The sequence below is a fragment of the Somniosus microcephalus genome, chromosome 6, assembly GCF_052327205.1.
Source record: "Somniosus microcephalus isolate GS21.2 chromosome 6, FLI_Smic_1.0, whole genome shotgun sequence".
In the NCBI taxonomy this organism is placed as follows: Eukaryota; Metazoa; Chordata; class Chondrichthyes; order Squaliformes; family Somniosidae; genus Somniosus; species Somniosus microcephalus.
In genome coordinates, this window is record NC_140992.1 from 192,846,506 (window position 1) to 192,874,214 (window position 27,709).

Consider the following 27,709-nt stretch of genomic DNA (forward strand, 5'->3'; position numbering starts at 1 on the left):
AATGGGATTAGACTGGACAGGGATGGATGGGCGGCGCAGACACGATGGGCCGAAGGGCCTCTTTCTGTGCTGTAAAACTCTATGACTCTATGACAGGCATGAATAGACCATCTGGTCCATTAAGCCTGTCCCACACAGTGATTTGACACCCCCTAACCACCAGCAGCCATGTAACCTGGGAGGGGCAAAAACTCAATACCAATTCCTCTCTGACCCCCTGATCAAAACTAGTCCAGGACACCACATTGACAATGCTTATATTGCCTGATAGTTCACCTACCTTTTATTAGACGTCATCTCCGCCTTAGCCTGGAACTGGCCCAGTGCTCCTTTGAAGGTTTGCAGAGAGTCAGCACTCACTGCATGAGCCAGAAACTTCTTCCATGGGTCCACTATCCTCTGGTGAAAGAAGAACCGCCTAACATCTAAACCAAGCCCTACCCTTGCACAGCTGCGACGCATGACCCCAGTCTTCCAAATCGATCAATGGGAAGACAACCGAGCCCTTTATAACTATTTTATACACCTCAATCAAGTCTGCCGGAAGTCGCCGTATCTCTAAAGTGAATACACCCAGTCTTTTCAGCTTTCCTGAGTTTAAACTGGGAACCATTCTTACGGCCCTCATGGATCCACCTGGAGTTTATGCTTGTGATGGTCCATGTCAGCACTGGCCCAAAGTGTATCTGCAGGTGGGTCAACTTCAGTCACCGAATCCATCCTCTGTAAAATAAACAAGGGTTTCGCTCCCCCGATGGCTTCAGGGGTTAAAGCAGCACTAAGTGAGATACTGAGAATCATCCCAGGTTTGATTTCCAATCTGTGCTGGAGTTAGCTGACTTCAGCCAGGGTCTTGGGCGAGGAAGGGTAAAGCTCAGTCAGTAGGGTCCTGCTCCTCATCACTATCTAGTGACTGCTGGAAAGCACAAGCACAAGGGCACGGATATTGGATGAGGATGGGACTGGGCTTATTTGTGAAGTTCGCCAGTGGCGGATAGCTTGACGGTGCTCAGTGTCTGGGCTCACACTTGAAAAATGGCTTCTTGGGGGGAGGTGGCTGTGCCGTTGGAATTCTACCCCAGAAAGAGCCCGTGCCTTCAGGCAGTGTGGAAGGGGCGATGAGAATGGGACTGAGAAGGGTGAACGGGATTATTACTGAATACGAATTCTGTGGAGCTCTCGACTGTCAGAGCCCGAGGCACAATGTTGAAGGATAAATGTGGTTGAGCTTCTCAGATTTATTGCTGTGACTGTCCTGTGTTGCCAGAGCCACTGCTGAGTGCGTTGCTGCGACGGATGCCATCCCTGGAGTCGGCCGAGATCCTGCAGCTGGTGAACTGCCCAGAGTCCTTCACTGCTGACATGAGGTGCATCATGGGAGAGTCAGCAGCCGTGCGGAACTACTTTGTTTTGGCGGGAATGAACTCCAGTGGCTCGTCCTTCGCAGGCGGAGCTGGGAAGTGAGTGGCTCGCCGACCCCTGGGCGGGACGCAGTTACAACCTTTGAACGGGAGTGAGTGAATTAGAGCAGAGGCAAGGGAAAAATCAGACGATTCTTCCTTCTCTCTATTCCCCAAACACCACCTGGTATGCTGATCATGTGACCCATTGGCACGTGTGAGAACCGGTACCTGTGTCTATGCCAGGGAATTGTGTGTAGCATGTGGTGGGGGTATTGGTGAAAGTAACTTGCCCATCGACCCCCCCCCCCCCCCCCAATTAATTTCATATTTTCTTAAATATTAGAGAGTTTACATTTTCTGTTATGCACAGTGTCAAGTCTCCAGAGCTCGGTGAATTGTATATTTTACCCTGTTCGAGACTCTGCAGAATATTTTGTTAAAGCGTATAATAGGCACCCTGCAGAGATTAGACGGGGACTGGACGGAGGAGGAGAACACATGGCCTGTGATCAGTTTCTAGTTCCACAGACCTTCTTATCAAGCAGGTACCCTTTGACTATCGGTGCCTCCAGAGCATCCACTCCAAGGTTTACTAAAGTAAAAGCGCCTAAAGCATACTGACTTATTGAATTCTCGAGTTCAGCACTAAGCTGATGCAGAGGGAGAAAGTCTGAGCTCCACGGTGTTCGATCCACTCAGGCTTGCCTGTTGGTCACCATTCAGCTTGTGGTCCGAGGTGGCTTCCCTAGGACAGAAGGTAAAATGTTGAGACATAACTCTATGTCAGCAGACTAACTTGTCTGAGATCGCTCTTTTTTTTGATTCGAGTATATGAGTTGGGATTGCAGAGTCCTGCTGGGCTGTGACACATACTGTTATTCCTCCTTGAGTGTACAGGTGGGGTTACAGTGTCCTGCAGTCCCCGACACCTGTACTGCTGTTCCTCCCCGAGTGTACAGGCGGGGTTACAGAGTCCCGCAGTCCCCGACACCTGTACTGCTGTTCCTCCCTGAGTGTACAGGTGGGGTTACAGAGTCCCGCAGTCCCCGACACCTGTACTGCTGTTCCTCCCCGAGTGTACAGGTGGGGTTACAGAGTCCCGCAGTCCCCGACACCTGTACTGCTGTTCCTCCCTGAGTGTACAGGTGGGGTTACAGAGTCTCGCAGTCCCCGACACCTGTACTGCTGTTCCTCCCCGAGTGTACAGGTGGGGTTACAGAGTCCCGCAGTCCCCGACACCTGTACTGCTGTTCCTCCCTGAGTGTACAGGTGGGGTTACAGAGTCTCGCAGTCCCCGACACCTGTACTGCTGTTCCTCCCTGAGTGTACAGGTGGGGTTACAGAGTCCCACAGGCCCCTGACTCGTACTGCTGTGTGCATTGGCTGGACAGAGGCATCACTCTACATGCAGGTTGCTCTGGTGCAATAAGGATCTTGTTTTCATCGGTCTTTACGGGAAATGGTCGTAATACAAGCCCAGACCATCATGGACGAGTTTTTACAGTTGATTGGTTGGTGTTAATGTGGATATTCACTGAGGTGTGAGCTGCCCTTTCTTGGCTTCATTATTAATTTCCGTGTTTGATCCCTGTTCCTTGCAATTCTCCAACTCCTGCAGTATGATTGTTTTTTTTTATGACCATTTCCTAGAAGCTTTTAGTTATTTAAAGTAAATAACTCTGTCTTTAACCCTATTTTTTCTTTCCCTCTGTAGGTACTTGGCTGAATGGATGGTTCATGGATACCCCTCAGCAAATATCTGGCCGTTGGACATCAAGCGCTTTGGCGCGCTCCAGAGCAGCCGCACGTTCCTCCGCCACCGTGTCATGGAGGTGATGCGTAAGTCTCCAGGGAAATTATATATAAAGGGACGGTGACTGGGAACAGGAGCTGGGACTGATGCTGTGCTGCGGAGCCCTTTATCTCTGATGAATATATTGGGTATAGAAGAAAGGGTACAGGCAGGCTGGGCGAGGAGTCTGGCAATGCTGTTCACTGCAACTCCTGTCTGTGCTGAAGGTCCTTGACGGGAGGGGAGGTTCTGTTGATTTGGGGGCTGGTGGTGTGGTTACGGAATTGCCAGATATAAGGGAAATGGAATGGCGGGATGCAGGTTCTTGCCTGTTGCTCCTTGCAAAGTGAATTCCTAAATTCAACCAGGCTCCCATTGCCCACAAGGAGGAGGGGCAAGAGCCTATCGGGCCAGTCACCTTTTACTGCCCCCACACTTCTCTATGAAGTGGCCAGTTGCCCCTTGTGATTCCCACATGGCTCCCAGTGTCCAGCTGTGTACGGTGTAAGAGGCTTCCAGCCTGCCCCCCTGGTTGGAGATGGTGTGTGATAGGGAGATTGGAAAGGGAGAAATTAAAGAAAATAAACACAATGAAAAGCACAGTGTGTTTTCCATAATAATGCAGTGCAGTTTGATTTGACCTGTGTTAATTGGATGTGTTATTTTTAAGTTTGGGGTCCATTGATATCCCAAGCAGGGAAGTGTTTTGCCAAAACTGTGTGCTTAGCTCATGGCTGTTTTGAAGATTGCCAATAATTTGTAGTTTTCATTCAGTTCCTTGCTTAAACTATTTAAATGAACAGCTGTGATTCCTGGGCTGGAATTTTCCCTGCCAAGTCGGGTGCGTGCGGGCCACGCAGAGGGTGGGTACTGCGATGTGTTTATCAGCTCGCTCTTCATAGCGACCTTAGCGTAACGGCCCTATTAAGGCAGACATGCACGTTTCCCGACCCTATTAAATGGTGCGGGTCTGATGACATCATCGATAACTCATTTCCAGCGGGATATTTAAAGCAGCCTTGGCCACGTCGCATTTGAAGGTTCATGTAGGAGCGTGGAGGGAGGATTGGAGAGGGGTGTCTTGTTACTGAGAAATAGAAAAATGAGTTCACAAAGACAGACGGCTGCACCCCGATTTTCCGATGACTCCCTGCATATTCTTGTGGAGGGAGTCAGAACACGCAGGGAGGTCCTCGTCCCTGCTGATGGGCGGAAGAGACCTCCCCAAGAGACAAAAAGAGCCTGGCTCCAAATTGCTGAGGAGGTCAACAGCAGGGAATGTGGTAAGGCGGACCTGGGCGCAGTGCCGGAAGTGCCTCAATGATCTGATGAGATCAGGAAAGGTGAGTACAAAGTCACATTCACCTTCATCCTGCTGTGCCTGTCACCACATCCCCATCACTCTGCCTTCCCAAGCTTACTCCTGCACATCATTCCTCACACCAACATACCTTGCACATCCACCCATCCCTCTCTCTCTATGTACATACTCACATCCCCATCTGACTAACCACCCCTCACACTCATCCTAATGAAATCATTGCAAGTAACGCCACAGAAAGAGACCATTGGCACCACACTTCCTCATAGACACCCTCTACAGATGTACCCCACACATTCCTTACACTCATTCCATCACTCTCACCCAAACTTCTCTTCTTTCCCTCCTTGCAGGAGAAGAGAGCCCACAACAAGAGAGGGAGAGAACCGGAGGTGGCCCTCCATCTTTCAGCACTTTAACTCCAGCAGAGGAGATGGCCCTGGAGGTCTCAAGAGTTGCAGAGCAGCTGGCAGTGGGAGACGGAGAGAGGGGGACCTCTCAACAACCTGGTGACAGAATTACATCTCCTACAGCCACATGGCATATATCAGTCGCTCTCATGGTGACTAATGTCAGCAGCTAGTGAATGTTCATCATGTGCATAATGGCATCGATACCCATTCTTAATCTAACATTTCTAAATCATCTCTTTGCTCCCCATAGGTTCACCAAGAACTCCCCCCCCCCCCCCCCCCCCCTCCCTCCAACTGTCCAGCCGGAGGAGGAAGACGACTCCTCAGAGGAATCTCCAGCCTCTGTGGGTCATCAGACCCAAGCACACCCAGCACCAGCGCAGATACGCACACCTCGGTGGGTCCTGAGTGAGAGAGAGTGGTGTTGTCACCTGGCATCTCACACTTCACAAGTGAGCAAGAACAGATGGTGTTGATGGGAGCAGCAGTGGCGACTCCTCGCCGGAGGGCACAGGACGCTCCAAGCTCTGCTCGGCTGCATGCAGACGCTGAGTCTCGGGGGGCCATCGAGAAAGAGGGTGATCTTGGAGGGGCAGGAAGAAATGCAGGAGGCTCTGGCAGGTTTTGCAGCCACGATGTCTGCAAGTGTGCAGAGAAGGGAGGCGTCCATCTCCAACATGAGCACCGCCGTGTCGCAGGCGATGGCGACGATGTGCTGTTCCATGGAAAGGATGGCCACCTGCAGCTAATGTGTGATGCGCCATCAATTACTCAAAAGACTGAGGTTGAGCGAGTAACAATCAGGCTTTTATTAACTAAAGAATGAAGGTCTTGTCTCGAGTGGTCGACCCGTCCAGAATACTAAGGGACTGGGAGGTAGTCACTTATATACCTGGAATAGTGGGAGGAGTCAGCCGAGGCGTGTCCAGACCTGTACCTAGTGGAATACACAGACAGGTTATAACAGTGGTTTACCACAATGTGCCACTCACATAGAAACATAGAAGATAGGAGCAGGAGTAGGCCATTCGGCCCTTCGAGCCTGCTCCGCCATTCAACGAGATCATGGCTGATCATCCAAACCCTAGCACCCGGTCCCTACACCGACAACCATCCCACCCAAGCCCTATCCCCGTAACCCGACGTATTTAATCCCCCCTAACACTAAGGGCCAATTTTTTTTTATCATGGCCAATCAACCTAACCCGCACATCTTTGGACTGTGGGAGGAAACCGGAGCACCCGGAGAAAACCCACGCAAACACAGGGAGAATGTGCAATCTCCACACACAGTCACCATAGCAAGCATGAGCACATGCTTGCTATGGAGAACAGGACGTAGAGGCTCATAGACCTCCTCTCCAGGGGGGATCTAAACTTACACTTGGGTTCTCATGGCCCCACTGCTGTGCAGCGAGGTGCTCGCCAGCTCCTTGCTAGCAGGAAAGTGCGGGTGGCCCATGAGAGGGATGATGGTGAGAGGGGAGCTGGAGGTGGGGGCTCCTCTTAAAGCGCTCATACTTCTCCCCTGTTGCCCCCCCCCCCAGTCAGAGCCCCAGATTCTTCCTCGGATCACGATGGCCGAGTTTGCCCCTGCACAGTTGCAGGAGCAGCAGATTTTGGCGGGGCCCTCACAGGCTCCAAAACCCAGAGGATATCCGCCAAAAGTGTCAAAGCAGTCACAGCAGGAAAGTGAGCAGCCTGCTTTTCTTACCTCCGCTGAAGCCAAAGTGGGTGCACCTCGTAGAAGCACGCGTAAAAGAAAAATTACACAAAAGGTAAGCACACGGGTGTATAAAGAAGTGTTCTTGTTAAGGTTCTGTTACTGTTATCACACAAGTATTTATTTTCATCACTTTCCGGTCATGCCCATTTTTGTCTGCTACTTTGAAGTGGCTTTGTGAGTTGGACTGAATGGCGAGACATAACGCAACCTCCAGCAATGGTGGTCAGCGTGAAAGGAATGGCTTGTTCCTTGTAGGGATGCTTTATGATGTTGTTGGGGGCAGGGGGAAACTTGGCAAGGCATGTGGCAGCCATATGGGTGTAATGCAGGAAGTTCAGTAAATCTGGGGATGATTAGGCCATCCCTGCCAGGCAGCAATGTGCTCTGGTGCTGTTGCCATCTGGACCACAGGTTTTTCCAGCTGATGCTCCTCCTCCTCCTCTGAAGAGGATGTGCGCTCTGCGTCTTGCTCCTCATGCAGCTCTAATCCTCGTTGCTGTGCTATGTTGTGCAGCGCGCAGCAGACGACGACGATTCTGGAGACCCTGGCTGGTGCATACTGAAGGACTCCTCCAGATCTGTCAAGGCATCTGAAGTGCATCTTGAGCATGCCTATTGTTTGCTCAATGACCCATCTGGTGGACGTGTGGCTTTCATTATATAGGTCTTCGGCCTCATTGCTTGTCCTTCTCAAGGGTGTCATGAGACATGTCTTCAGTGGATAGCCCTTGTCTCCAAGCAGCCAGCCAGTAAGTGTGTTTGGCGGTGTGAAGAGCTGAGGGAGGGTGGACTGGCACAGCAAGAAAGAGTCATGACAGCTGCCAGGGAATTTGGCACACACATTCATGATGATCTTCCTATGGTTGCAGACCAGCTGCACATTGAGTGAGTGGAAGCCCTTGCGGCAAATACATGGCAGATGCAGTATAACGGATAAATGTGAAGTTATCCACTTTGGTAGGAAAATCAGAAAGGCAGAGTATTATTTAAATAGTGATAGATTGGGAAATGTTGATGTACAAAGGGACCTGGGTGTCCTTGTACACCAGTCACTGAAAGCAAACATGCAGGTGCAGCAAGCAGTTAGGAAGGCAAATGGTATGTTGGCCTTCATTGCAAGAGGATTTGAGTACAGGAGCAAGGATGTCTTACTACAGTTATACAGGGCCTTGGTGAGACCACGCCTGGAGTACTGTGTGCAGTTTTGGTCTCCTTACCTAAGAAAGGATATACTTGCCATAGAGGGAGTGCAGCGAAGGTTCACCAGACTGATTCCTGGGATGGCAGGACTGTCGTATGATGAGCGATTGGGTAGACTAGGCCTGTATTCACTAGAGTTTAGAAGAATGAGAGGGGATCTCATTGAAACGTATAAAATTCTGACAGGCTAGACAGACTGGATGCAAGGAGGATGTTTCCCTTGACTGGGGGGTCTAGAACGAGGGGGTTACAGTCTCGATACGGGGTAGGACATTTAGGACGGAGATGAGGAGAAATTTCTTCACTCAGAGAGTGGTGAACCTGTGGAGGCCAAGTTACTGAATATATTTAAGAAGGAGAAATATAGATTTCTAGACACAAAAGGCATCAAGGGATATGGTGAGAGAGCGGGAATATAGTATTGAGGTAGAAGATCAGCCGTGATCATATTGAATGGCGGAGCAGGCTCGAAGGGCAGAATGGCCTACTCCTGCTCCTATTTTTCTATGTTTCACAAATGCTCCTAGGTGATGTGGGGGTGCCCTGATGGCCACATATGCGCAGTCGATGATGCCCTGCACACGTGGGAAGCCAGCCAGAGCAGCGAAGCTGACCACATGCTCACTAACACTGGCTTCATCAGTGGCAAAGTCCACATTATTGTCTGAGCTGTTAAACATGGCATCGGTAACCTGTGTGATGCATCTGTGGGTGCCCGTCTGCAAGATGCTGCAGATGTCTGCTGCAGATCCCTGGAAGGAGTTGAGGGCGCTGGTGACTGACAGCCACTGGCAAGGAGTGTCTACCAGGTCCTCTGGACTGCAGGTCTTGTTCCAGCGAGCTGCAAGTGTCTGCGATGATCTGGCGAGATAGTCTGAGCCTCCTTTGGCAATGCTGCTCAGTCATGTTGAGGAAGCTCATCCTTTGCCTGTAGACCCTGTGTTGAGGTTATCGCCTCCGGCGTGCTGCAGCCCTGCGCCGATACTCTCCTGTGGAGCATAAGGTTGTTGATGTTACTGCTGCTGGTGGTGGGGCTCATCCTAGTCCGATTGTGAGGACCAAGGTGAGACCGTATATACGGCACCCATGCTGATGTAATAGGTGCAGGACAAGTAGAGATCAGAGGACCAATCTGTCAATGTTGTGATAGTTACTAGCAATGTGGTGAGTGTGGCTTCCGAGGTTGCAGGAAAGACTTGCAAACTGTAGACACCTAAATCTGTGCTCAAAATGGAGTCAGCAAGAGCCTTTCCCTTAGGTAAGTGATGAGGTGTCATGTGGGAGTATTTATTTGGATTTCCATGCTCTGCATTAATGGCCTCGCTCAATGGCCACTGAGCTTCTGCCTCAGCTTGACCGACGTGGTTCCCGAGCTATGTGATTACCGTGGTCACCCAGTGAAAATCAAACGGTCTGGTTAAAATCCCTGTTAAGGGTCTCGCAACAAGGATTTAATGAGCTTAATTAGGTCGCCCGCCTCTGCCATTCAGGCCCGTGGCACTCTGGCAGATGCGCCTGATTTGGAGGTGGGATGACGGTGGGTTCTCTATGCGCTCGCAATTTTTGAAACTTTTACTGTCCACCCGCCTCCAAGCCCGCATGCTCGGTGATGTGCCTCAATAATTCCGAGACTCGAAGTTAGCAGAACAAAAACAAGGCTTTTATTAACTTAGAAAGTAACACGTAAGAGAGAGAGATGTCTTCCTTCTGGAGACTGAGGCTAGACTGAAGCTAGCTTACAAATGGGGCCAGGTATGGGCGGAGCCCTACACACAGCACATTCCAGTATACAATATAGCACATTCCAGTACACAATACAATGAGGTCTGGGGGAAGGGAAATGACACTGAAACCGATCTCAGTCACAGGCATTGGTGAATGGAATATTGCATCACATTCACCCCTTCTATAGATTTAGTCTGTTCGGGGGTTTGATAGTCCTCTGCGACCGACGTGGCTGTTGCGGAGCCGCGGGTGTCGGCTGGGTGTCCCCGGTAGCCTCCTGGGTCTCTGCCGGGGGTGCCGCCAGGGTTGTTGGAGGGGTAGTTGGTGGGGGTGCCGTTGGTCGGTGTTCTTCCGGGGGTGATGAAAGAGTAGTGGGTGGGTAAGAATTGCTGTGATCGTCGTTGCCGCTATTGCCGTGGTTGTTGTCGATGCCGGCTGGGGCGACGTCTTTTATGGACACGGTGTCCTCCCTTCCGTCGGCATGCCGGACATATGCGTATTGGGGGTTGGCGTGGAGTAGGTGTACTGGCTCCACGAGAGGGTCCGTCTTGTGGCCCCTCGCATGCCTTCGCACGAGTACCGGACCTGGGGTGGAGAGCCATGACGGCATGGATACGCCTGAGGTGGATTTCCGGGGAAAGACAAACATTCGTTCATGAGGCGTGGTATTAGTGGCCGTACACAATAGCGACCGTATCGAATGGAGCACATCCGAGAGGACTTCCTGCCAGCGGGAGATAGGGAGGCCCTTGGTCCTTAGAGCTAGAGTGACTGCTTTCCATACTGTCCCGTTCTCTCGCTCCACTTGGCCGTTACCCCGGGGGTTGTAGCTGGTGGTACGGCTCGTGGCGATTCCCTTGGACAGCATGTACTGGCGTAGCTCTTCACTCATGAAGGACGCCCCCCTATCCGTATGGATGTAGCTCGGCATACCGAACAGGCTGTTGAGGCATTTAATGACCATGGCGCTGGTCATGTCTGGGCAGGGGAAGGCGAATGGGAACCGGGAGTATACGTCCACAATGTTCAGGAAGTAAACATTGCGGTCGACGGACGGGAGGGGGCCCTTGAAATCTAAGCTGAGCCGCTCAAAGGGCCGTGTAGCTTTGATTAAGTGGGCTCTATCTGGGCGGTAGAACCGAGGCTTGCACTTAGCGCAAGTGCGGCAGTTCCTGGTCAGGGACCGAACTTCCTCAATCGAGTAGGGTAAGTTACGGGACTTTATGAAGTGGAACAGCCGCGTGACCCCTGGGTGGCAGAGATCGTTGTGGAGGGTCTGTAGCCGATCCCCGGTGGCGCTGGCACACATCCCTCGTGAGAGGGCGTCAGGGGATTCGTTAAGGGCCCCTGGCCGGTAAATGATGTCGTACTCGAAGGTGGAGAGCTCGATCCGCCACCTAAGAATCTTATCATTTTTAATCTTCCCCCTCTGTTTATTATTGAACATAAACGCTACCGACCGCTGGTCGGTAAGTAGGGTGAAGCGTTTGCCGGCTAGGTAGTGGCGCCAGTGGCGCACTGCCTCCACGATGGCTTGGGCCTCCTTTTCCACAGAGGAGTGTCTGATCTCGGGCCCTTGGAGGGTCCTCGAAGAAAGCTACGGGCTGCCCCGCCTGGTTGAGGGTGGCCGCCAAGGCGAAGTCAGACGCATCACTTTCCACTTGAAAGGGAGTGTTCTCGTCCACTGCCTGTAGCGTGGCCCGCTCAATATCCTGCTTAATGCTTTTGAAGGCGGCATAGGCCTCAGCAGAGAGCGGGAAAGAGGATGCTTTCAAGAGGGGGCGGGCTTTGTCGGAGTAGTTGGGGACCCATTGGGAATAATAAGAAAATAACCCCAGGCACCTTTTCAGGGCTTTGGGAGTGTTGGGCAGGGGCAGCTCCCGTAGGGGGCGCAATCGGTCGGGGTCTGGCCCGATTTCCCCTTTCTCCACCACGCTGCCTAGTATGCAGAGGCGCGTGGTGTTGTAAACGCACTTGTCCTCGTTGTAGGTGAGGTTGAGTTTTTGTGCGGTTTTCAGGAACCTCTCGAGGTTCGAGTCGTGATCCTGCTGGTTCTGACCGCAGATGGTGACGTTGTCGAGGTAGGGGAAGGTTGCCTGCAAGTGGTGGTCATCGACCATGCGGTCCATCTCCCTCTGGAAGACCGAGACCCCATTCGTCACCCCAAAGGGGACTCTGAGGAATTGGTAGAGGCGTCCGTTCGCCTCGAAGGCGGTGTACGGGCGGTCCTCTGGTCTGATAGGGAGCTGGTGGTACGCTGACTTGAGGTCGATGGTGGAGAACACCCGGCATTGGGCGATTTGGTTCACCATTTCTGATATGCGGGGTAGCGGGTAGGCGTCTAGTTGGGTGTACCTGTTGATCGTTTGACTATAGTCGATCACCATCCGTTTCTTCTCGCTACCCCTTACCACTACCACTTGGGCGCGCCACGGGCTGTTGCTGCGTTCAATAATGCGCTCTTTCAGGAGCCTGTCTACCTCGGTCGCGATAAACCGCCTGTCCTCCCAGCTGTACCTCCTGCTTTTGGTCGCTATTGGCCGGCAGTTAGGGGTAAGGTTCGCGAATAGCGAAGGCGGCTTTACCTTCAGGGTAGCCAGACCGCACACTGTGAGGGGCGGCTGGGACCCACCGTACTTGAGCGTGATGCTTTGGTGGTTGCACTGGAAATCCAGGCCCAAGATCACGCTCGCACATGGGTTCTTCATGATTAATACTTTAAAATTATCATATACAGTTCCGTTAACGCACAATTGTACCGTGCAGTAACCCAGAATGGTCGATGTCTGGGTTTTATCAGCCATAGAGATGGTACCCTGAGTAGGGACCACCTTTAGGGAGAGTTGTTGTGCCAGCTCTGGGTGGATAAAGCTCTCCGTGCTTCCACTGTCAATTAAGCATTTAACCTGGCACCCGTTTACCTCGATGTCCACCATTGATCTGGATAGCGGGTGCGGCCTGGTCTGGTCCACTGACCGATGCCACTGTAGGGCCCTGATCGATACAAGATGGCGTCCACGCTGTCTGCTCACAAGATGGCGGACCCCACGAGGTCGGGCAAGATGGCGTCCAAGATGGCCGCTCCCACGGCGCACACGCGGCGGTGGCGGGTTTTCCGGCGGTTGGTTTTCCGGCGGGGTTCCCTCTGCACACCTTCCCGAAGTGCCCCTTCTTACCGCACTTAAAGCAGGTGGTGCCTTTCGCCGGGCACAGGTTTCTGGTGTGCTTTGGCTGCCCGCAGAAGTAGCAGTTGGGTCCCTGACGCGCCGCGGCTGTCGTAGGGCTTCTGGGGGGAGAGCGGGGCCCAGCTGGTGTCGGGCTGTCGGGCGGGGAAGATGCCTTCCAAGATGGCGGCGCCCTCGGTGCACACGTGGCGGCGTGGACGGCGCGGGCTGAAGAGTAGGCGTCCGAGTTTCTCTGGGCCACATCCAGGGATCGCGCGGTGTCCGCAGCCTGTTTCAGGTCCAACCCTGTTTTTTCCAGCAGTCTTTGCCAGATGTAAGTGGAGCTGAGGCCTGTGATGAAGGCATCGCGAACAAACTCGTCAGTGTACACGCGGCTTTTACATCTCGGCACTTGCAGTCTTTGCCAAGCATTTTCAGGGTGCTTAGGAACTCCTCCACCGATTCCCCAGGTCGCTGTGTGCGGGTAGCGAGCAGGTGCCTAGCATACACCTCATTCGTAGGCTGCTGGTAATGCGCCTTTAAGATGTCGCAGGCGGCCAGGTACGTCTCGGCGTCTTGGATGAGGGGGTAAACCCGATGGCTTACCCAATTCCGCAGAATTCCGAGTCTCATCCTCGCAGCGTCCGTAGCGTCTTTGACGGCTGCGGAATTGTCCAGGAAGAATTCCATACACTCAAACCAGTGTCCGAAGCGTGCTGATGCGTCTGGAGCATGTTGATCCAAATCCAAACGTTCGGGTTTCAGGAGTTGATCCATAGTGTTGAAAAATAAGTTAATAAAATTGATGTGCCTCAATAATTCCGAGACTCGAAGTTAGCAGAACAAAAACAAGGCTTTTATTAACTTAGAAAGTAACACGTAAGAGAGAGAGATGTCTTCCTTCTGGAGACTGAGGCTAGACTGAAGCTAGCTTACAAATGGGGCCAGGTGTGGGCGGAGCCCTACACACAGCACATTCCAGTATACAATACAGCACATTCCAGTACACAATACAATGAGGTCTGGGGGAAGGGAAATGACACTGAAACCGATCTCAGTCACAGGCAGTGGTGAATGGAATATTTCATCACACTCGGCAGTGGGAAAACTCCGGCCCAGATGTCTGTTCCTGTTGCAGACCCCTTTGCTGGTCTATGTATTAAGTGACTGGCCCCAGGTTACAGACAGAGAGAGCAGCTGTATAAGTAGAAGCTGTGGGTGGGCAAATGTTTAAAAACTGCTCAACCTTTGTTTCCCTTTCTGATCTCAGCTCTGATGTACGAGCTGAAGGTTCCTCGTTGGGATTTCCAGACTGGCCGACAGCTCAGGACCTCTCCCCTGTACGATCGCCTGGATGCGCAGGGCGCGCGCTGGATGGAAAAGCATGGCTTCGAGAGAGCCAAGCACTTCGTCCCACCCGGGAAGGGTGAGTACACATCGTGCACTTCGCCAGTGTGCAAAGCAACACACCTTCCTGGTGTTGGTATTGTTGCTGTCATACGTAGCTTTGGGTGGTTGTATGCATTTCTTGGACCTAAATCTGCACCTTTGAGTGGTGCTAGTTACTGGGCGGACAAAATGACTTCAGGTGTACACTGATAACTGGTAACTGACCCCACAGAGGGGAACTAAGTAATCTCAAAGAAAGAAGGAACATGCATTTATATAGCGCATTTCATGATCTCAGGACGTCTCAAAGCACTTTATAGCCAGTCTTACGCCGAATTTTCTCCTGTTGCGCCTGTCGTAGAATCAAAGAAGTTTACAGCACAGGAGGGGGCGATTTGGCCCATTGTGTCTTATACTGTTTCTTTGCTAGAGCAATCCAAAACTAATCCCACTGCCCTGTTCTCTGCACATAGCCCAATATTTTCCTGTGCTTCAAATATTTATCCAATTTTCCGATAAAAGATGTCAAGGTCTCTGCCCCAACTGCTCTCTGCAGCAAATATTCCATGTGCAACAACCCTCTGTGTAAAGAAATTTCTCCATCTTTCTCCTCACTCCCTTAAATTTATGACTTTGGAAGTGTAGTCACTGTTGTAATGTAGGAAATGCAGCAGGTAATTTGTGCACAGCAAGCTCCCACAAACAGCAATGTGATCATGACAAGATAATCTGTTTGTGATGTTGGTTGAGGGATAAATACTGGCCAGGCCACTGGGGAGAACTCCCCTGTTCCTGTTTGAAACTGTGACAAGGGATCTTTTACATTCGCCTGAGAGGGCAGATGGGGCTTCAATTTAACGTCTCATCCGAAAGACGGCACCTCCGACAGTGCAGCACTCCCTCAGTACTGCACTGGAGTGTCAGCTTAGATTTTGTGCTCAAGTCCCTGGAGTGGGACTTGAACCCACAACCCTCTGACTCGGAGGTGAGAGTGCTGTCATTGAGCCATGGCTGAGACCTTTTTTTCAGGTGTTTAAAAAAAAATTTTTTTTAAGTGTGTCCAAGGCCTGAAAAGCTGTCCCATCTGTCTATTTTGTGTCACTGTCTCTAAGTTCTAAGGATTTGTCGTTGAGCTATCCTGTCTGTCTTTTTGTTTTTGCCATATGCTAGCCTGTCACTGTGTTGTAATTGACATGTGTTTGTTAAGTGTTCCCGTTTCCACTGCACGAGATGAACCATTTCATACTTGCGCTCATCCTTTCCAGCAACTGGAGAAATCATACAGGCCACAGACACTCAAGTGTAACACAGCAGTGACCATTAACAAATTGTTTGACTGCATTGAATGCTGAGCACTGTAATCCAGTCTCTGATGCTGCTCCCGCCGATCTGTCCTAGTCTTAACCTGAACTTTCTCTTGTGCCTGTCGTAGAATCATAGAAGTTTACAGCACAGGAGTGAGGGCCATTTGGCCCATCATGTCTTATGCTGTCTCTTTGCTAGAGCAATCCAAAACTAATCCAACTGCCCTGCTCTCGCTACACATAGCCCAATATTTTCCTGTGCTTCAAATATTTATCCAATTTTCCGTTAAAAGATGTCAAGGACTCTGCCCAACCGCTCTCTGCAACAAATATTCCATGTGCAACAATCCTCTGTGTAAAGGAATTTCTCCATCTTTCTCCTCAGTCCCTTAAATGTATGACTCCTTGTCACTGATTCCCCAGATAATGTTTCCCTATTCACTCTTAAGTCTGTTAAATCCTCACATCCTTTCCTGTTGCAGTGGAAATAGTCCCAGTATCTCAAGATTCTCCTCATAACTATAGTTTCCCATTCCTGGCATCATCCTATTGAATCTACGCTGTATGTTCGCTATGGGTTTCATGTCTTTTCTGTAATGTGGCACCCAAAACTGCATACTCTAACTGTGGCCGAACCAATGATTTCCACATTTGTCATTAATTCTTTTGTACTCTATTCCCTTATTTATAAAACCCACTATACGGCTGGCCTTTCTATTATGCTTTTTTGCACCTACACTCACGCTTTCTGCGGATTATGTATTTGAAACCCCAGCCTCTGTTAATCCACACCTCAGTATTTTTCCTTGTTTTCTCCCAAAATGCATTGCCTCTCGTTAATTTACGTTAAATTGCATCTGCCACCTGACTGCCCATTCGGCTATCCTGTCTCTCTTCCGGAAGTCTTTTACAGTCCTCCTTGTTGGTTGCCAAACCTCCTATTTTTATCTTGTCAGAAAATATCAAGGTGATGCTGCCTTATACCCAAGTGTATCATCTATATACAGAGAACAAAAATGGTCACAGCATCGACCCCTAGGGTACACCACTTCCAACCCTTCGCCAGTCTGAGCAACATGGCTCTGATGTCCTACACCAGTCTGTAGTCTCAGTCTCTGTGCTTTTTCCTGTTGTGTCTCCCACATCGGTCTGTAGTCTCTTAGCTTTCTCCTCTTGTTTGTCCCACATCAGTCTGAAATCTCAGTCTCTGAACTTCTTCCTATTGTATTTCCAGATTTGCTGGAATTAGACCAGAGTAAGACCTTCTACAAACCTGATTGGTTTGACATCGTAGGAGCAGAGGTCACATGCTGCAAGGAGGCTGTTTGTGTCATTGACATGTCGTCTTTCACCAAGTTTGAACTCAGTGTAAGTTTCTGCTGAAGCAGGAGTATGTGTTGCAGCTGGATCGAAACTGATGGGAGTCCTCAAAAATATCTTATAGGCTGAAAAATTACTACAGGACAGTGTAACTAAGGAAAATGAAGTATAGGAATACTTTTCAGCAGGCCTGGGACTGGGAATTCGAACGTGAAATCCCAAGCAACTGGAAGTTTCAATCCAGAACTGCAGATCCCTCACCATTGTTTCCAACGCCATGGAGACCTCAAGCGATTCGCTCAGAGTTTACTACACGTGGTTTAAATCCATCAAAGTGGTCACTGAGATTGAGGGTAGGAAAAGAGGAGAAGGTTGTGGAGAGCCTGGGTATTCCAGTGGGGAATCAGGAACTTGGTGCCTGGCAATCAGCGAGGCAATGGAAAGGTGTAAGAATTGCAATCACATGAACGACTTTGCCTTTGTGCTGGAGAGGAATAGGCCAGACCCACACCGTGCAGCTGAAAATGTGCACGGAACCGAATGTTATAAAGCCGACATAAATTGAGAGATTTCAGGAAATCACACAAATCCACAAATTTTTGGTGAAAAGCAGTTTAGTAGTTGATTTAGGACTCACTTTAAAATTTGCTTATTGAAGAAAATGGGTGAAAATATGAAATGGTTTATAAACAAATGCAATGCCAGCAAGTGAGGGAAGTAAGGGTGGAAATTGTGGAGGCTCTGGCCACAATCTTCCAATTCTCCTTGGATATCGGGGTAGTGCCAGAGGAATGGAGGATTGCAAATGTTATACCGCTGTTCAAAAAAGGGGGAGACAGATAAACCCAGCAACTACAGGCCAGTCAGCCTAACGTTGGTGGTGGGGAAACTTTTAGAGTTAATAATCTGGGACAAAATGAATTGGCATTTGGAAAAGTATGGGCTAATAAATGAATGTCTGCACGGATTTGTTAAAAGAAAATTGTGTTTAACTGAGTTCTTTTGATGAAGTAAAGGAGAGGGTTGATGAGGGTAGTGCAGTTGATGTATATATGGACTTTCAAACAGCGTTTTGACAAAGCACCACATCATTGACTTGTTAGCAAAATTAAAGCCCATGGGATTAAAGGGACAGTGACAGCATGGATACAAAATTGGCTAAGGGACAGAAAGCAGAGAGTAGTGGTGGGTGGTTGTATACCACTATCATACTGACATCTAGGGGGGCACCACTGTATACTTCACTGGATATACAGGGCATAATTTCAAAATTTGCAGATTATACGAAACTCAGAAATGTAGTGAACAATGAGGAGGCTAGTAACAGACTTCAGGTGAGCATAGACAAACTGGTAAAATGGGCGGACACATGGAAAGTGAAATTTAACGCAGAAAAGTATGAACTGATACATTTTGATAGGAAGAATGGTACCATTTTAAAGGGGGTGCAGGAACGGAGACACCTGGGGTGTATGTATGTAATCCTTGAAGGTGGCAGGACAAGTTGAGAAGGCTGTTAAAAAAGCATATGGGATCCTTGGCTTTATTAATAGAGGACTAGAGTACAAAAGCAAGGAAGTTACACTAAACCTTTATAAAACACTGGTTAGGCCTCAGCTGGAGTATTGTGTCCAATTCTGGGCACCATACTTTAGGACGGATGTCAAGGCCTTGGAGCGGGTTCAGAAGAGATTTATTAGAATGATACTAGGGATGAGAGACTTTAGTTATGTGGAGAGATTGGAGAAGCTGGGGTTGTTCTCCTTGGAGCAGAGAAGGGCAAGAGAAAATTTGATAGAGGTGTTCAAAATTGTGAACGGTTTGATAGAGTAAATAAGGAAAAACTTTTTCCAGTGGCAGAATGGTCATTAACCAGAGGACACAGATTTAAGGTGATTGGCAAAAGAACCAGAGGCAACATGAGGAAACTTTTATTTTTTTTTACACAGCGAGTTGTTGTGATCTGGAATGCACTGCCTGAAAGGGCGGTGGAAGCAGATTCAATAGTAATATTCAAAAGAGAATTGATGGGGAAAAAAATACAAGACTATGGGGAAAGAGCAGGGGAGTGGGATTAATTGGTTAGCTCTACCAAAGAGCTGGCGCAGGCATGATGGGGCCGAATGGCCTCCTGTGCTGTATCATTCTCTGATTCAATGCGCCTGACACTGGTGCTATTGAGATGTAAACTTTGTGAAAGGGGTCTACAGTAGGAACAAACTGCAGTGACACATTCTGGAGCCATGGGCTGTTTAAGTCCAAGGTGTTCATTTGGAAACTGAGGATCATAAATTATTGGGATTCAAAATTGATGGGAATTCCCAATCAGTAAGTGTCATAACTCAACAGTTCATTCATGTTTAATTGTAAAGTGGGAAGTAAATGTTCCTAGCAACTTCATGTCTTATTCCCTGGCTGCACCACCCCAGCCCAAGAGAACCACTTGTGTGATGAAGATGCAGCATACTCAGTGATGAAGACTGTAGAGAGGAGCTGAAGTTCACACCGGCATGGCGTCCTTGTGCGATGCACAAAGTGGGAAGTGACTGGGGCTCCAGGACCTAGAATTGGAGAAATTACAGCACAGAAGGTGGCCATTTGGCACATCAAGCCTGTGCTTGTTCGAGCTCCTTAACTGGAGCAATTTAATCTAATCCTATTTCCTTGCCCTTTCCCGTATCCTTTTAATATTCTTTATTTTCAAATCCTTATCCAGTTCCTTTCAAATGCTAGTGTCTGCCTCAATAGCCACATGTGCTTAATCATTTCATGTTCTAATAACCCTGTGTGAAAACACTATTTATGCCCCTTTTACAGATTCACTAATGAGGAAACAATCTTTCCCTATTTACCCTCTCAAAACCTTTCAGAATTCTGAAAATCTCCATTAGATCCCATCTTAACCTATACTACAACAGCTACAACCTCTCAATCATAGTATTGTCCTATTAAATCTTTGCTGTACCCTTTTCATGGTTCTGATATCCTCCCTATAATGAGATACTTGGAACTGCACACAGTATTCCAGTGGGCCTAAACAATGTCTTGTACAAATTAAGCATCCCTTGTTACAATTATTATTCCTATGTATAAAACCCAGAATCTCATTTGCTGTTTTATAACCCTCTGCGTGCACTCCTATCTTTTAGAGATCTATACATCTGCATCCCAGATCTCTCTGCATCTTCATTCTGTTAAGGACCTTGCTGTTTATGGTATCTTTCTTTTCACTTTTTTTGTAAAGTTGAGCTGCATCTGCAAACCGTCCAGCCACTCCACTGAACTATTTGTCAGACTGCAGTCTCCTTAGTTTGACATGCCTCCTAATCTGATACCGTTAGCAAATATAATTCTTCTTGTGTCTATGTCAAAATCATTTAGATAAATGGAAACGAGATTCTGGGGGGGGGGGGGGGCCCTGCTGCACAGCACTACCCATATCACACCAATCTGAAAAACATCCCTTTACACCCACACTCTGCTATCTGTGCCTTCATCCATCTCTTACTCCAGTGTTGTTCAATACATTAGCCATTAGCCACATGTGGCTAATTGCATTTAAGATTAGTAAATAAAAAATGCGTAATAGACACCATCAGTCATATGATCTCAATACTCTTATTCGCACAGTGTGTGCATGTTTATCATCAACTTTTTGTGTGTTTGGTAAGATGAAAAGCAGAGTGAGTTTTTTTTGATCGTTGAGTGCCTTCTTTGGTTATTGAATGGTGGTGGTGGATATTTGTTAAATATGCATATGTGAAGTATGTTTATCTGTATGTGAGTGTACCTTAGGGTGTTTTCTAAAATTTGTGCATGTGCCTAAAACAATGCCATTGTAACCACATCTGTGGCTCGTCAATGATTTCTTTTGGATAAGACTGTTTTAATCTGTGCAGCTACATTCCCTTTAATACCCATGAGCCTTAATTTCTCCTAAGGTGGGACCTTATCAAATGCCTTATGAAAATCCACCTATACACCATCCATCACATTCCCTTTATATATACACTCTGGGATTTTCTTGAAAAATTCAATTAACTTACTTGAACACAACCTGCCCTTCACAAATCCATGCTGGTCCTCCCTGATTAGCCTTTCTCAGTGTTCACTCATGTCATCTCACAAAAAAGATTTTTAGAAATTTGCCGACAACAGAGGTAAGACTAACGGACCTGTCATTTATTGATTTATCCACTTCCCCTTCCTTTGATTATGTCCCGTTTGGTAGGTGGATTTGCCCAAGTGACGCGGAGAAGAATTGAAGTTCTGCATCGTCAATCTTGTTTTAAAAGATGAAATCCAGACAAGAATCCAAGGGATGAAAATTCACTTTAATAAAAAATCTAAATTAAAGTCTTTATGTAGCTTTTCATGTAATCCAGTTTACTGGTATATGATGGCTTTATTTAGGTTATACCAATATATATTTTTTTGGTGTACTGGAGCAACCTCTTCAGACGACACCAGACACCATCTCCATGTGCAGCAGACGATACATGGATCCAAGTCTCATGACCGAGAAAGAATGTCTTGCATTTCTTTAGCGCCTTACCATGTCTCAGCAGAAGTGAATGTTATGTGGGTAAAAGCAGAGGCCATTTTGTGAATAGCAAGATCCCACGTATAAGTTCCCAGTTAATCTTCCCTGGTTTTTTTAATTCATTCCTGGGATGTGGGTGTCGCTGGCAAGGCCAGCATTTATTGCCCATCCCTAAATACCCTTGAGAAGGTGGTGGTGAGCCACCATTTCAGAGGGCAGTTAAGAGTCAACCACATTGCTGTGTTGTAGAGGAGGCCGCGGTTAATCTGTTTCTGCAGCTGGTGGTTGAGGGTGGACAGGACAGTTGCACAGGTTTGAAAATTTTGAGAAGTTAGCATGAGTTGACAAGTCTGGCAGTTTTAATTTAAAACGCTGGGAATTTATCTTTGAAAATCTGCTTAAAAACTGAAAATCAGTTTGTTCTCCAGTGTGTGCATGCGTGTGATGATCAGACTGTCTGCTCCAGTCCTCAGGTGGCCAGGCACTCGAGATACTGCAGCACCTCTGCTCTAATGACTTGGACGTTCCTGTGGGACACATCGTGCACACGGGAATGCTGAATGAACGGGGTGGCTACCAGAACGACTGCAGTGTAGCGCGACTCAACAAACGCAGGTACTTGTTCGCACGTCTGGAGGCCAATAAAGCTCCTCGCGGGGATACGCACATTGTAAATTAAAACCCGCCATTGGAATATCATCATTACAGCTTCCTTTTCACATAGCGGCTGCAACAGTTTTTATTGAAGGAATGCTCAGCAGAAAGTGCGCCTATTTCGCTGTTTGATTTGGGAAATAAAATAAAATGCACAAGGGTGGGAAATTCACCCGGGTTTGCTCGATTAGGTCCAGTTGATTTTGAGAGAGCCGCCACATGTTAGAATGGTGGGCATACTTGTCAAACACGTGTCCAAAGGCTGTTGGTGTTTTCTCTCGTCCCCAAGGTTCACTGTGCACTTTCAGCAGAACTTGTCCGACGGTATCTGGCTTGACTCCGCCTGCTCAATGGCAAAGTCTGCGGAGGCAAAGTTGATCTATTGCTGGCACCTTTGCTTTGGTTTTGCCACTTCATTGCACTCCAGTACATTACGTGGTTGTGGCGGTACCACCGGTTGTCCCTTACATTGAGATACATAATTCCCTTTAACTTACCTTTAAATGTATCTGTTACTGCACTCAGGCTTCTTTCCTGTACTCTGCATCATGACGTCAGAGCTCGGAACCTTCTGGCAGTTGAGCTCGGAACCTGCTGGCAGTTGAGCTCGGAACCTGCTAGCAGTTGAGTTCGGAAACTTTTAGTCAGTCCTCGTGGCGTCCCCGCTGGGGAAAGACCTACACCACGGTGCTCCTACAGTCAGCTACCTTACCTGTTGTATTTAACCAGTTCCTGTAAATAAACAACTTATTTATAGTTCGTTGAAGTCGAACTCGATTATTTAGTTGTGATGCACACGAATCGCTACATTGGTGACCTAACGACGTGAGTACGGGAGCTCATCAATTCCAACACTACAATTGGTGAACCCGTATCCGTGAACGATTTTCACGGTAGCAACGCACGCCTGAACCTCGTCTTCCCACAAGACGACCGACGAACAACCAGGGAACAGCAACCGCCTAACACCGATTCCTCCAAAGGCGACCCCGTCTTTGCGAATGTATTCGCAAGGTAAGCGCAGCCTGGAGCAGATCCCGCTTGACACGGACAAAACTCAACCGGACCCCGTTTTTTTGTGAGCAATTTTCACAAAAGAAGCACGCCATGGAAGCACCAGCCGTTTTGCTGTCGCTGCCGCAATCCAGGGAGCCACCGTCTCCCTCGTGCTTTATAAAGGTAGAAGCCCCGTTCGACGAGAACATCGATGCGGCGCCGACCATGCACTTGCTTACGGTCCCCGTACTCGTCTTTCCTACCGCCACACGGATCGTCCGCCTCTACATCCAAAGCAACAGCAAGTATACATCTCTTCAAGCGCAGGGTACAGCATGTTCGGGCCCACAAAATCGGAGCGCGCCCTGCGGGGATACCACGAGGACTCACCCCCACGAAACACGAGGACGCACTCCTCGCGCACGAGGACCCATCCCTCGCGAACCATGAGGACCTATCCCTTGTGAAAAACGAAGACTCCTTCCCCGCCGCCGACGCACCAGCCCGTCATCCTGCTGGTTGTGTTACCTACTACACGTTTCGGCGCGACCGAAAAGCGTTGCTGCCCTCACTGCTGTTTTCTCCTAAATCTACAACAGTTACAAGTGTTGCCGCCCTCCAGGCAGAGTTGACCCATCCTGAAAGCAACAACAACCCAGACCGTTGCCGCCCTTTCTCCAGTTTTTCCTTTAACAAACGCAAACCTCTACTGACGCTGCACTCATCGAGGACGGGTCCAACGGGCATCCTGCGGCCACGATCAGCCATGTGAAAGTTGCTGGCCTCACCGATCACTGATCAATGCAGCAACTCTTCACCCTCTGTTGTGTTAACGTCGTAGCACTATGGCACGCACCGTTCCGCGTGTTCCGGCCTCCTGATGGTTTCGCTCACCTGTCGGCGAGTTCATCGACCTCGCCTGTCAAGTCCTTCTGGATCGCTCGTTTGGCTTTCCGGCTGGGTTCGTCAGAACAAGGACTTGTTCCAACATCAACAGTGATCGTCCGCGTCAGCCCAACCTGACCGTCACTCTGACAAGGCCTGCTGTTTCGCACGTTTCCATGTTCCTTCGCCTGACGGATACACTTTATTCGCCACGACGCGAGTAAGGATCCGCTCACGAGCAGCATCTTCAGACCTCGCCTACCAAGTCGAGACAGCACGACCGCCGTGACCACCAGCTCGTCAGACCATCTCGTCCTTGGACTTTCGATAAAGCGAATTCTGGGGGGGCCTATGTGGCGGTACCACCGGTTGTCCATTACATTGAGATACATAATTCCCTTTTAACTTACCTTTAAATGTATCTGTTACTGCACTCAGGCTTCATTCCTGTACTGTGCATGATGACGTCAAAGCTTGGAACCTTCTGGCAGTAGAGCTCGGAACCTGCTAGCAGTTGAGTTCGGAAACTTCTAGTCAGTCCTCGTGGCGTCCCCGCTGGGGAAAGACCTACACCCACGGTGCTCCTACAGTCAGCCATCTTACCTGCTACCTTACCTGTTGTATTTAACCAGTTCCTGTAAATAAACAACTTATTTATAGTTCGTCGAAGTCGAACTCAATTATTTAGTGGCGATGCACACGAATCGCTACATGGTGATGTTTCCATTATAGAACCAGGCTCGCTGTAATGGAGATGCTGAACTGGTTTGAGGAGAGTTGAGACCTCTCCAAAAAGGAGTAAAATATATCAGTGTATTTTTTAAATGTTTCATTATATTTGGCTTTGTTGTCGCATATTAAACTTAAATTTTTTGCTAATTTATTGCCAGCCTTGTTGGGATTCTACCAGCTGGCTTTTGTAAAGTCTTTTGTTTTTGCAAAGAGTTTCTATGCACTTTGTTGCAGTAAAAATTACTTTGCTTTGCTGTTTGTCACTGACCTGCACAAACGGAGGGAGCACTGTACCAGAATGAAACGCATAGTAAGGAGGGCTGCTTAAAGTGATATTCACAGGGACTGAACATTCAAACACCAACAGAGGCCCCAGACAAAAGGCCCCTTAGAGACTAAAGTAATTGAGGGAATTAAAATGTAATCCTCATTGTTCTGGAGCTGTTCTCCACACCATTGAGTGGAGTGAGCTGGACAGTGAAGATGTTGTGTGACACTCGTCTCCACAGTAATGTTGAGTCTTTTGTGTGCTGTGTGGCAGAGTAAATTGTTTTGGAATTTAACACGTGTGTTTGTTTTTTTTTTCCAGTTTCTTTATCATCTCCCCCACGGACCAGCAGGTGCACTGTTGGTCTTGGCTCAAACAGCATATGCCCGAAGATAGTCAGCTACAGCTGGAGGACGTGACCTGGAAGTACACAGGTACTGCCGCTTGTGTGGTGTCGCACACCACACCTAATGTAGCTGTTCCTAGAGGCATAAGTCACATTTTGTCACTCCGCTACTTTCAGGAGAGGCATTTCCCGACCGACTTGTACTCTTGGTCTTCTTGATGGGAGGGCTCCAGGTTTAAAAATGGTTCAGAGTTTTACTACATGGTGAAGAAATACAGAGGGGTGGGTGGGTTGGGGGGGTGGTGTTGGTGGTGAAGCCATGCTCAAACTATATAGTGCTCTCATCAGACTGTCCAGCTCTGGGCACAGAGACACAGATCTTCAAGCAATAAATGTGGTTTGGAGAAGATTACAGCTCAGTGAAAAGCCATGTGGTTGATCCTTAGTGTCACGGGTCAGAAACCTGGGAGGAGGTGCCTGAAAGTGATTTTATGAAGGTATATAAAACATTAAATGGTACGGAGAAGGTAATTCTGGAAAATAACTTCACACTGAATGGCGAGTCGGTGCCACATCTCGGGATGTTTTTAACCGTATTGCCACAGGAAGGATTTGGGGTGGGAAGGGGAAGAGTGTGTTGGGTTTTTAAAGCACTCAGATGGCAGGTGGTTAAATGCTGATGAGCCAAACTTCGGTGGTGTTTCCTCATGACTATAAATAAGAAGCAATTCCTTAGCCTTTCTTGGCAGTCAATAAACACCTCGCACCCTTTGGAAAGTCTCTGATCCTGTCTGGCTGTGAATAGAGGGAGATTTAAAAAAAATACAGGAAACTTTCGATTTACCAGCGCCTAAATAACCGGAAATCTTGGTTAACCGGCAAAATTCAGGAGTAGGTTCAGGTAAGTTTTACTTCATATTATACTTGCCTTCCTCGATCTGTTGCTGTGCAAGGGGGTGGCTGCAGTTGTTGCTAAGCTACAGAGACGCTTGGAACTTGTGGCCATTGTTCTGCACCTGTTGCTAAGCAAACAGGGTTTGTTGCTTTATACGGAGTTCTCGGCTCTCCGTATCTTTTACTATAGCTCTCGGTTATCCGGAATTTTGATGAACCGGCACCATGTCGGTGCTGGATTTAAAAAAAAGTTTCCTGTAGAGAGAGACACGGGCATTTTGGCAGGTTGCAAAGTCAGTCAGGGTCTTCAATCCGAAACCTGTGAGGGCAGGCTTTGGCCAGGCTCAGAAGAAGAATGCAGAAGATTAGTTAGGAGGTTTTTTCCATGGGAAAATGTAGTGTGTTCATTATTTTGTAATAATACGTGCTGACCAGTTGTTTGAACGAAATGAGCTTGACCATAACTGTTGCTATTTCACTTACTGTGAAATAAACAGCTTAACGATTAGTGTCTGGCCTTATTTTACCATGTTTTATCTGAGTCCACCTTCGAAAAGACTTATGAAGGACACATGCGTAATACATGACTATCTAGTTCAGATCACAAGGTTACAACCTTGGGTTATGCTATTGTATTACATATTCAGCAGTGCGAGAACACCCCTAAACAATAATGTGCTTAAATCGGTTACAGGAGTGATTGGTACTGTGTATCCAAGAGAATATCTGCGACAAGACCCTAAACTCATAACAGTAGGACAAGGAGATACAGGTTCTAACTAGTAAAAGGCAAATTTAAGGCAGGTATCAGGAAGCTCTCTTTCACACGATATGCAGAACTTCTGAATAGAATTGTGAAGACTAAATCTCTGGAATTATTTAAGAAACAATTTGGTTATCTCAATGGGGACTCTAGGTTTGTATAACCGCAGGTTAGTTGAATTTACTGTTGCACAAAGACCAAGTCTTTAAGAATTCTCAGCTACCTGGATATTATCTACCTGTCCTGTAGGACATGAGTTCTCAACCGGGAGAAGGTTTCAAGGGGTTTGCAGAAATTAAGTGTTAGATGATAGCAGGCAGAGCAGTATTCAAGGCCCCCCTCCCGTGTTATAAAAATTTTACCGACCCCCTATAACACAACACATGTAGGCTATGCCTTGATGGACCTTTGTCATCAGAATTTCATGCAACATGAAGAGGCAAACTGACCCACTACTGGGAATCCCGGATTAATGGCAGGGAGCAACAGGCTCGAGGGATCTGCTTGCTGGGTGATAGTGAGCTCATGTAAAGTACTGGCTCAGTTCCAGCTGTGTACAGTTGGGACATTCCAACTTTGAAAAGGTACAGAGGAAGGCAATTAAACAGAAACTGGAAATAGGCACCTGACCTGAGAAAAGACAAAGGAATCTGGGAATATTCAGACTGGAGAACCTGTATCTCAGGGAGACCTTACTGAAGTTTTCAAGATTCTAAGGAGTACAAATAAACTAATAAGTTGACATAATTGCTGTATTGTCAAACTGTAACTAAGGACCATGAACTCACGCTCAAACAGTAAAGTTAACATAATTACTTCACACAAACAGCGATGAGAGTGTAGAACAGACTATCCAGGGACATAGTAGAGG

General features: G+C 48.3%; 1 protein-coding gene across 3 annotated transcripts in view; it reads left to right on the forward strand.

The window, feature by feature from the left end:
• Positions 1 to 27,709, forward strand: part of pdpr (pyruvate dehydrogenase phosphatase regulatory subunit) — a 67,019-nt gene that overhangs the window by 15,727 nt on the left and 23,583 nt on the right. For all 3 annotated transcript variants that reach the window (XR_015078775.1, XM_085991137.1, XM_085991136.1), the window contains exons 9-14: positions 1,268 to 1,460; positions 3,118 to 3,242; positions 14,015 to 14,170; positions 16,672 to 16,805; positions 21,767 to 21,915; positions 25,157 to 25,269. Coding sequence is in view for 2 of the 3 variants with exons in the window: in XM_085991137.1 (XP_085847263.1) it covers positions 1,268 to 1,460; positions 3,118 to 3,242; positions 14,015 to 14,170; positions 16,672 to 16,805; positions 21,767 to 21,915; positions 25,157 to 25,269 (870 nt within the window). In the remaining variant the exon portion in view is untranslated. The remainder of the gene's footprint in view (positions 1 to 1,267; positions 1,461 to 3,117; positions 3,243 to 14,014; positions 14,171 to 16,671; positions 16,806 to 21,766; positions 21,916 to 25,156; positions 25,270 to 27,709) is intronic.